The sequence below is a fragment of the Odontomachus brunneus genome, unplaced genomic scaffold (assembly GCF_010583005.1).
Source record: "Odontomachus brunneus isolate Ranch 3 - 2012 unplaced genomic scaffold, Obru_v1 Obru_scaffold_061, whole genome shotgun sequence".
Classification (NCBI taxonomy): domain Eukaryota; kingdom Metazoa; phylum Arthropoda; class Insecta; order Hymenoptera; family Formicidae; genus Odontomachus; species Odontomachus brunneus.
Window position 1 is genome coordinate 1348352 of NW_022639511.1, and position 11618 is coordinate 1359969.

Here is an 11618-nt window from a genome sequence, read left to right on the forward strand (position 1 = left end):
TTATTTCTATAAACCAAACCGCGATTAATATGTTACTATAATATAATATAATATAGTATATACAACATATACAACGTTTTGTAGAAAATTATGTTTATTTGAACCTAAACCTAAGTCAGTCCATAATTTTTTAACAAACAATGAGCGACGGCTAAAATCTTCAGAAGGTCACTCAGAAGGGTGACCTCTATGACATATGTCAAGATCAGGCTGATCAAAGGTGGCGCCCTTTTTCTACACCTTTACCATATATTTTTCTAACTTCTTTTATCAATAACTTTTTAACAGACAATGAGCGACGGCTGAAATCTTCTGAAAGTCATTCAGGAAGGTGACCTCTATAACATATGTCAAAGTCAAGGTCATCTGAGGGGGGCCCCTAAACAAGAGTTTTATCTCTATAATATATCTCTGAATTGTAATGATTGATTTTTAAGGTTCTGCTATTTCTAGGGCGACTATATTGGTTTGATGACGTCAGAAGCGAGAAATGACATACCGAAAATTAGTTGCGTTTTATTGCTTTATTTTTTATTTTTCCCTAAAGAACCAAATATTTTCCTAATCCTGAAACCTGAAAAAAGTACAGCAAACTCAGATATTTGGCTGATATATCACGTAGCATCGTAAAATAATTCCTGAAATAATGCTACATTTTTCGGCTGTCACGGTGGTTTATGACAGCTGAGATCAGCATGTATAAACACATTTAATTTCTCGATTTTGATGTATCACCAGTATCACTGAGTTTGCTATACATTTTACAGCTATGAGGATCACGATAATATACACACTTCACGGAGAAACTGCAAAATGACGCGATAAAACGCAACTAGGTAATTTTCCGAGGTGTCAAGCGAGGCCTAGCGTGAGCCTGGCGTAGTATTAGCCAATCAGCTATTCAGCGAACTCAACAGTTGCACAACAGTTGAGCAATTCGTCAATGTAATTGGTCTAGATTTAGGAATCTAACAGTAATAACCAATAATCGCTAATTGCTCACTGAACGCTTTTTCCGCTAAAGGCGCCCATTGTGTTTTAATATTAATATAAAAAAACATAGGTTTCTATTCTCTGTTTCTATTCTCTGTGCTTTTGCATTGTGTACTAGGCCTTAACCAGCGTACTTCCGTTGAGTACGCTGACACGGTTATTTCGTGTTCTCGACTTGCTCACTGAACGCTTTTTCCGCTAAAGGCGCCCATTGTGTTTTAATATTAATATAAAAAAACATAGGTTTCTATTCTCTGTTTCTATTCTCTATGCTTTTGCATTGTGTACTAGGCCTTAACCAGCGTACTCCCGTTGAGTACGCTGACACGGTTATTTCGTGTTCTCGACACTGCTAGACGCTACCGTCAATTCAGACTTTCTGCGGCAAGATAGCAGAGCCTTAAACGTTTCAGTAATAACATAAGTTATACATACAGGATATCTGAAAGAAATTTGATGTATAGTTCTGCGCGATAATGCACTAAACTTTTTAAATTAATATAAACTAAATATTTATGTGGTCATTTAAAAAATAGTAGAGAACTCTTTTATTCAATTTGATTTAATATTCAAGCATACAACGATAAACGTCGCCATCACAATTCATCTATCGTATCATTCACGAATTTTCTTGGATTGATAACTTAAAATTTTCTTTGGTTGTTCGCAAAATGATAGAAGAATTTTTTATTCAGTTTCATCTAATCTACCTATACACTGAAGCTGCGTGAATTACCGGCATGAATTAGGACCCTGTATATTATCAGTGCGTACGATACATACATACATACTATTATAAAAGAAAACGTCCAGTAACTGGCATTTGTTACTTTTCGATATTCTCCTCGATATTGCGTGAACTTTATTAAATATTGAAGATTATAGAGATTAATTAATTATTTAATTTAATTATCAATTATTTATTTTTTAAATCCTCCCGTACGCCGTAGCATTTGATAAAGTCGCACAAGAGTGGCGAAAACAAATCATGCGCTGGTTAAGGCCTAGTACACAATGCAAAAGCACAGAGAATAGAAACAGAGAATAGAAACCTATGTTTTTTTATATTAATATTAAAACACAATGGGCGCGTTTAGCGGGAAAAGCGTTCAGTGAGCAATTAGCGATTATTGGTTATTACTGTTAGATTCCTAAATCTAGACCAATTACATTGACGAATTGCTCAACTGTTGTGCAACTGTTGAGTTCGCTGAACGCACCCAATAACTCTGTGGGAGCTAGTATGTTATCCAATCTGCTACTCTGTTTGTGCGCATGTACTGAACGAAAATAACCTACAATACTGAAAAAACCTACCTAATACTGAAAAAATTAAAAGGTTGTTTTTTTTATTTAATTTTTGACGAGAATCAAGCAATAGAGGGAATTTAACTTGAAAATATCCATAATACCAACTGTCTTTCTGTGATTGGTTTCGAGTTATTGTTTCATATTCCGGCCACGATATTACTGATAAGACGCTAGCGTATGATAATATTTCTCTGATTCGCTAAATCCCGACCAACGTCTTACGGGTCTTTAATAATATCTTATTGGTAGATCGCGTTATTCACAAGTCGATTAAAGCTTATAAAACGAAGAATAAACGTGAAGTACACGTGGATTAGGAAAGCGACATCAGTTATTCGAACTTCGTCCCGACATCACGATTTTTTAGAAATAAAGTAAGATAGACGAATAGACGAAAGATTTCATTTTTCAGCAAGGACAGCAAGACGAGGGTGGACCACGAGAGGCTAACAGCCAGCTGGGAAACTGAGGTCAGCGAGGTGTCACCACGCGTCACGCGGGGGTGGTGGGTCTATGGGGGGCTCCGCCTCAGCGGCCCCCCGGCTCGAGTCCAAACGGCAACTGCCGGAACGGTGGTGCCATCTTGGCACGGGCCAAGACCGCCCCGCTTCCGGTACCACCATCCAAACGGATGAAGAGTCCTTCCAACATCATGAGGCAGTCCAGCCTCACAAAACTCGGTTCCATGATCAATACCGCCGTCAACAAACGTGCCGGTAAGTCATTCAATCATCACTATCTGTCCGTCTTAACTATAAGTATAAATACTATTCTTACAAGGAACCCCACATAAGTGTTTAGCTCCGATTTGGATGAGTTTGAAATATATTGTAATTCAGACCAAAAGAAGAGACGTATTTTTTTATACGTGCCCAAGCGGACTTTTAGGGGGCAAAACACCCCTTTGAAAAAAATCGGTTTTTTTCTTTAGAAGCATGTTTCGTCAAAAGTATAAGAAATAGAAAAAAATTTTTCTAGACAAAAATTAAATGGTTTTCGAAATACTTTGCAATGACAAAATCAGATATTTGAAAAATGTTATGATTGTCAATATACCCACTACCATTCCCTACTTTACCATTTTCAAATATCTGATTTTGTTATTGCAAAGTACTCCTAAAACCATTTAATTTTTATCTAGAAAATTTTTTCTATCTCTTATACTTTTAACAAAACATGCTCCTAAAGGAAAAAAACCGATTTTTTTCAAAGGAGTATTTTGTCCCCTAAAAATCCACCTGGGCAAGTATAAAAAAATGTGTCTCTTCTTTTGGTCTGAATTATAATATATTTCAAGCTCATTCAAATCGGAGCTAAACATCTATGTGGGGTTCTTTGTTAGAGTTTATTTCTTGGAACAGAAATTTCTTGGAGTAAAATTCCACTCGTAAAGTAGAGTGACAGTCGCTGAGTCACTCGAATTCGAGCTATTTTGTATTTATAAAGAGAATTCCCTACTTTGAATCATCGAGTAAATATTTTCATTCTAAGTTGAAGATTTATTCTAATATATTCCATCTTCACAGGAATCATTTCGCTCTCTCTCTCTCTCTCTCTCTAAAATCTATTAAAACACACATTAACTCAGAATACACAATTTATTAAGAATTCACTTATACAATTCTGAGTAACAGCAAATTCAATAAATTCGTTTCATATGAATTTTTATTTTTTTTGGATAGATTGCATTCCAAGAAATTTAAGAAGTGCGAAACGAATAGCCTTGGTAGAGACTATCTTTCGAGAACACTTGCTATTTGTATCATTGGTTCGCAATTTCAATAGAAGAGCAACAGCTGCTTTGTGTGTGCAACGCGAAATTCGCGAACAACTTCTTAATAAATACGTGTCGCGAAGCGATTCAGGACGCGTGGCCCTCCTTCAGGCGTAGCACGATGCGCCTGAGAAAAAGCTACATGCCGATCTAAATAGGCGACATGTGAAACATGAGATTAAATAAATAAGATTAAATAATTGTTTTTTCATGATGAAAGGAAACACGATTATAGCCAATCATCGCATACACTATGCCATCACAATATACACAAAAAACAATTCCGTTAGCTAAACTTTCTCCTAGACGGCACAGGATATTATATGAATGTCCGTTTTATGTTTATTTTATATCCATACATTTTATAAAACATTTATAACATGTATATTTGTGAATATTTCTAGAATATCTCAAAATATACAAAATTGTATTATGGAAACATAAAATGTTACATATTAGGGCTCCTGATCAATCACCGCAGTCATATTGATTACGTCAAAAGCGAGGAAAACCAAAATTCCTGCGAACCACAGTTAAATAAAAAATATATCATTAAAACAGAAAATCAGTTATGTGACTTGGTGCCGAATATAACCGAATAAAAACTTGTACGCATTAAATATCAATAAATACAATCCACACTTCCACAATTGTATCATATGTGATATGCACGCGCTACATTCAGTAAGAACGCTGTAGCTCGCAGGAAAAAATTGGTCGTCTGTTTACATCATTAAGTCTGTACGTTTCCGATAAACTTTGCATTAGTGCAATAAGTTAGAGAGAGAGAAAGTATACTTTTTAATAGTCTTTGTAATAGTCTGCACTTTATAATAGTTTATTATTTTGCCATTTATAATCATGTTGCCACGCCGTCAACGCGAAATTCTCGGCTGACTGATCAGGAGCCTTAATTTTTTGTTTATATAGACTTGTTTTTTCAATAAAATTTAATTATCCGATAAAAAAACTCGTCCATTTCGTTATATTTAAAATAATTGTTTCTTGTTCAAATTAAATCACTTAGTTAACGTCGCGATTAAACAGAATACTATTTTGACAGTTAAGAGAGATAAGAAAAAGAAAAGAAATACATTGAGACAGAAGTTTGGTTAGCTCAGTTGATAGAGCAATTGCTTCGCAAGCCGAAGATTCTTGGTTTGATTCTTGACTTGTAGTTTGCAAACTCATGCTCGAGAAATTTTTCCATACTTTGAAATTCTTCCGACATTATAAATATATTCTAACCATATAAAAGCTACTATAGTATTTCTTCGGATCGTGAATGATTATAATCAAGAAAAAATATGAAACTAAATTTGTGGTTGTTTTTATTCAAATTTTGTCCTCTGAACCAAATTTTTATGTTAGTATTACCAAAGTATTTAACTAAATTTTTGTGTCGTATCAACCAAAAAATTATACTCATTATCGTTAATTTATATCCATTCGACGTCCAATGGATATCTTCTTAAACATATCAAGGATTTTAAACAACCAATTTCATATATGGATATGCCATGGACGTTCATGGTATATTTGTGGGACATAAAACGGGCATTTCACGGATATCCTCAATATTCTTTAGGATATTTGTGGAATATTTTTCGGATATCTATATACTGTTTGGGTTGTTATCTAGAGAAAAATACAGATAAAAATCTCAGTTGTAAGAACAGAAAGATTAGGAGGTTTCTACTCAGCCAATTGAAACTGCTGCTATATATGCGCGGTAATCACAATTATAAATATAAAAAATTACTTCTCAGAATATGTTTTTTTAATATAAAATTAATTCTTTCTTCCAAATTTTATATATATACCATATTATACTCTATACCGATATTTTGGCTTTAGACATACTACACATACATTTCCAAAGTATTGTAGTTACTACAACTATTTTGCATGGGCGAAAAATAACATTAATATTTTATTATAGCAACTATATTTAAGTAAGCAATATCTTTAGTGTTTTCTCCGTGAAAATAAAATATAACACATGCATATTAGCATAAATAAGATTAAAATATATTGGGAGTGCGCATTAATTTTAAGGGATTTTTTGGTAAAAATACGGCTTTATTGTGAAAAAATGGTTACAAATTGATTATTCAAAATATTGTCCATCGCTAGCCACCACTTTTTCCCATCTTTCTGGTAATAGGTGGATTCCACGTCGAAAGAACGACACATTTTTTGAGGCTATCCACGAATCGACCCATTTTTTGATACCCTCATAAGAATGGAAGCGCTGCTCAGACAGGCCATGTGTCATCGATCGAAAGGTGGTAATCGGAAGGAGCAATATCTGGAGAATATGGCGGGTGTGGTAAGACATCCCAGTTAAGCGCTTCTAACGTTTCCTTGATCGGTTTTGCAACATGTGGCCAAGCGTTGTCGTGCTAGAAAATCACTTTGTCGTGTCTTTTCGCGTAATGTGGTCGTTTTTGCTTCAATGCTTGCATCAATTGTTGTTGGTAGCGTTCCCCAGTGATGGTTTCGTTAGGTTGGAGCAGCTCATACTACACTACACTCAGCTAATCCCATCAAATACAGAACATGAGCTTGGCGCCATGAATATTCGGCTTTACCGTCAATGTTGATGGTTTGCTTGGCCATGATTTTTTGCGATTCGGATTATCGTAGCGTATCCATTTTTCATCACCCGTCACGATACGATGCAAAAAACTTTTTCTTCTGTGTCTTTGAAGCAAGAATTCACAGGTCATTTGCGCCTTTCGACGTTCCTCGGCTTTAACTCGTATGGCACCCAATTTTCTTGTTTTTGAATCATTCCAATGGCTTTCAAACGTCTGGAAATCGTTGATCGATCAACATTTAATGATTCTGCAAGTTCTTCTTGCGTTTGACTCGGGTCTTGATCGAGTCAAGTTTCCACTTCCTCATCTTCAAACTTTTTCGGCTGGCCTGGATATTCCTTGTCTTCCGTATCAAAATCACATTTTTTATCACGTCGAACCAGTACTCACATGTTGAAATCGATGGAGTATAATCACCATAAACTTCCGACTGCATTCGTTGACTTTCAGCAGCACTTTTCTTCAAATGGAAACAAAAAAGCAAAGCTTCCCGTAAATTGCGTTTTGTTGGCACAAAGTTCGACATATTCAATACTCAAAAAAAACAATGTTGTTTACACTTAAGCAAAATGACACATACTGAAAACTAAAGCCACATGATGGTGCTTTGACATGAAAGTAGCAACAATATGGCCCGATGCGATATAGTACTAGTTACGCCATCTCTTGAAAATCCTTTAAAATTAATGCACACTCCCAATAGATAAATGAATAAGTAAACAAGTTAGAATAATGATCTATTCGCAATAAATAAATAAAATGTTAAAAAGACACACATACAAAAAATAAATAAATAAAGAAAAACACACAATACAAATATTTAAATAAATAAATACAGAAATAAATGTAATAACTTTTTTTTATATTTTCATTAAGAAAAAATTTATTTAAAAACCCGAGTCGAAATTTTAGTTCTACTTTAAACCTGCAAATTCCGAAAAACTTACAGGACTATTGAAGGCTTTTTCGGACTAGATTTATATTGGATATTGTCCTCTTTTAGTACTACATAGTGCTATGTTGTACTCCTTTAATGCTAAAAATGGATACTTTTACCAACTTGAGATCTAAGGAAGGATTTACTAGGAATCTTTGAAATGGCTCTATGTCCTATACAGAATCTCCACAACGGCTCCATGTACTATGCTATACAAAGCCTCCAGAATGGCTGCATGTCCTATGCTATAAGCATATTTCCAGAAAATATTAAAAATTATTTGATTCAATTATTTTATATATTCTACCTGTGTGTAAATAAATGCAATGCATTAAATTTTAGGAAGAATATAGAATAATGAAAGTATCTAGTATTCTTCCTTCAATGTAATGCATTATATTTAATCTTAAGTAGAATATATTATATAATTCAATGTCAAGTAATTTTTAATGTTTCCTGAAAATGTGTTTATAGTATAGGACATGCAGTCGTTGAGACTTTGTATAGCATAGTATCTTCAATATATCCTAAAAATGCTTAAGGTAGAGGATTTGGTGTCCTATATATGTATATAATAATCTGTATATAGTATAATCTATTGTGTGTGTGTGTTCTCTACAAAACCGATATCTATATATTATTATATATATTTCTATATATTTTTTTATTTTCGATACACAAAAATCTCGTAGTTAATACAAGTAGTTATAATAATAAAATATAATTTGCAACTTACAGATATAATATTTATAGAACAGATTTAACTTACAGATATAATATTTATAGAAACTATATTCTTGCCATGTATACTTGTAACATGTGAAGGATGTAACGTTGAAGGAAGATTAATTACATATATTACGTTTCATATTCACAGAAAAAAATCATTCTTCAATGAAGACAAATATTATAATAATTGTCACATATAAGTCAAGAATATTTTTCTTTCTTATGTATAAATATTTTTATGCTTAACTTGTTGCAGTTATATGCAGTACTATTAGGTATAAAAACATATATGTGTGCGTGTGTGTATGAAGTTTTTACACCTAATAGTACTGCATATAACTGTAACAGGTTAAGCATAAACATATCCATATATAAGAAAGAAAAACATTCTTATTTCGCAAATCTTTATTTTTTACATATCTCAAAATGAAAGTATATATCAATAAAGATTGAAATTACGCACATTGTAACATTATATATATTTATTACAGAAAAAAATCATCCTTTATTCAAGACAAATATATTCAAATGAACATTGTTTATTTTAAGACAAATAAATTCCAATTAATATCGTTTTATATAAAGCAAAAACATATGTGACCATGATTGTAATATTTGTCTTCATTGAACAATTATTTCTGTGACTATAAAACGTTGTAATGTAATTAATTTTTTGTATATAATATATAAAAAATATAAAATACTTATATTTATTGCATAAAAAATATAAAAAATATAAAATACTTATATTTATTGCATTTATGTTAGTAGCTGCAAACTTCAAACGTCATTTCTTAAAAGTGTTTCTCTGATTATTATCTTCTTCTTGTAATAGCGATATCTATGCTAAATTCTGAACGTATTACAATTAGTATGATAAATATCGTTCAAGAATTTCTAAACAAGTTCGTCTGTAAATTCAAAAATTCATATGGATTACAGTTTTGTTCTATTAATATTCATCAATTACGATACTTGCCGGATATTGTCATAAGTATAGGATCTTTGTAGGCTGTTATCAATAGAATTTAAATGGAATATTCTTAAAATTGGTACACGGAACGGGACATATTGAAACACAAATTGCAACAGCCCATAAGCAGTTTATAAAAATGATTAGATTAATAGATGCTATGCCTATAGGTTCAATTCGTACATTTTGCTTGAGCAAAAAACGACAAGTGAAGATTATAGAAGTGCTTCAAAATTGTACAGCGTCGGTTGCTATAAAAAACTAGAGACGTTACCGAACATTTTTAATGAAGCAATGCACAATTCTAGAATTCCTGATACTAATTCATGCTGGCAGTATTTCAGATTATTTAAAAATGGCTACTTATATGTTTCGCAAATGTACAAAGCAGATTTACAAACAAACTCGTCTATTGTGTCGTATGTTAATAATGAGAGTCAAACATACCTTGGAGAAATCCAGTGCTTTATTAAAATTATACATCGAAATTGTAACAGACAGATCTGTCAATGCGAACAGAGGGAAAAACATTACGCGATCATACAAAACATTACGAGTGACGATGTATTCATTGTTCGAAGTAATAATAATAATATAGCAGACACAAAATCGTTTTTGCAGAAATGTCATAAAATTAATAACTTCATAGCAATTCCAATAGAATCTTTAATATGCGTCTGTCTCTATATTCAGATCGATAATAATATTTATGTAAGTGTACCTATTAATCAAAAAGAAATAGAATAAAGTATATAAGACGAAAAGAATAAAGTTGAGTGAATAGAGTACCTATGAGCAGTTACAGAGTAGTTAGTGTATATATCTTTTTGAGGCTTTTGAGGTTTTTGAGGCTTAACATCGGTTTCGATGGAATTATAAGGCTAAATAGAACCCAAAAGACGTCTTTATTAGCGCTATGGTAGGACGTGTAGCACAATAAGTATTAAAAACGTACAATTTAGCACTAAATAGCCTTATAGTAGATTTTAAATTTCGACTTGGGAATTGTCTCCATATTATTCAGAGAAAATCTCGGTAAACTCTACGAGTTTTAGGACACCTCAGCATATCGCGAATTAAACATACAGCCAACTCGAATGACTGTATTCGCACGAATAACACTCGGCGATCACTCGATTTTGAAATTGCGATTTTGTCAACAAATGCGAACGATCGAAACGGAATCGTTGTCACTTAAAGTCGCACTAGAGAGTATGCGAGGCAACTCTGACTATCAGTTGTACATTTCGTCGGGAAAGAGCGGTACACGCCGGTTCGTATTTGGCAAACTTGTTCGAGATCGGTGTTGCGTGGCAGAAAGCTAAGGCTCGTCGGACAGAAAGAATCGGTCGGAGAGACGATCGCGGGTGGCGTGTATCCTCTGAGCAAACCATTGCAACATGCATTCGCGTCGCGTGCGTATCAAGAACGCCAGCACTAATCTAAACATGAGTATGATCCATTACGCGGCCAAATTGAAGGGAGAAAGCGAAAAGACCTCGACTAACGGCCGTATTAACGGCGATTACTATTGTGAGTACAAGTGTGCGCTCGGACAAATCGAAAGATCGTTCGGCTGGCTCGTGAGAGAAGAGACACGCCGAATATAATTGTTTTCGTCGGATACATTCGTATCGCAAACGCGTTTTAAGATCGCGTGGCGATTTTTGAGACTTCCACATGCAATTGTATCATTTGCAACGAACGGCTCCACGTACCGCTTTGTCCAAAGTTGTTTGGACATAAGGGTGAGAATGCAAATATATGGCTCCTTATGTACAATGTATACTAGGTGATTCTCAGTTATGCGTGCCCCTGTTTCATGATGACAACCTTGAGCGAAGATACACATAACGGCTCTTAACATATTCGTTATCAGCATTATAGATGTGTGACATACAAATCTCTCATAAGAGATCAGTGTTACATATGTGTGATAATTTTTTAACGATTATTTTTTATGAGATTTAACTTTTAGAACACGGAGCAGTACGGAGTTGAACGCTCCGTATACCCCATCTGATTGCTTCTATATTTTATATGCCAGCAGGCTACAGCGATCAGTTTTCGCTGATCAAATATATACACAGTATACTTTAAAACAAATATATCCACAGTACATTTTAAGAATTAACTTAATAATATTATACGTTGTTATTTATTATTTTTAAACAGAATATTTTTAATCAAACTTAACTCATTTGTCTAATTAAACCAATTAAGTATATTCTACGTTATTATATATATATATATATATATATATATATATATATATATATATATATATATATATATATA

At 33.4% G+C, this 11618-nt stretch overlaps 1 protein-coding gene across 2 annotated transcripts in view; it reads left to right on the forward strand.

Moving 5' to 3' along the window:
- LOC116846157 (protein phosphatase PP2A 55 kDa regulatory subunit) overlaps positions 1-11618 on the forward strand; it is a 235611-nt gene that overhangs the window by 173578 nt on the left and 50415 nt on the right. The window contains exon 2 of one of the 2 annotated variants that reach the window (XM_032819648.1): positions 2717-3020. In XM_032819648.1, coding sequence (XP_032675539.1) covers positions 2936-3020 — 85 coding nt within the window. In that variant the 5' untranslated portion in view covers positions 2717-2935. Of the gene's footprint in view, positions 1-2716; positions 3021-10545; positions 10854-11618 lie in introns of those variants that run through there. The other variant, XM_032819646.1, reaches the window with a different exon arrangement.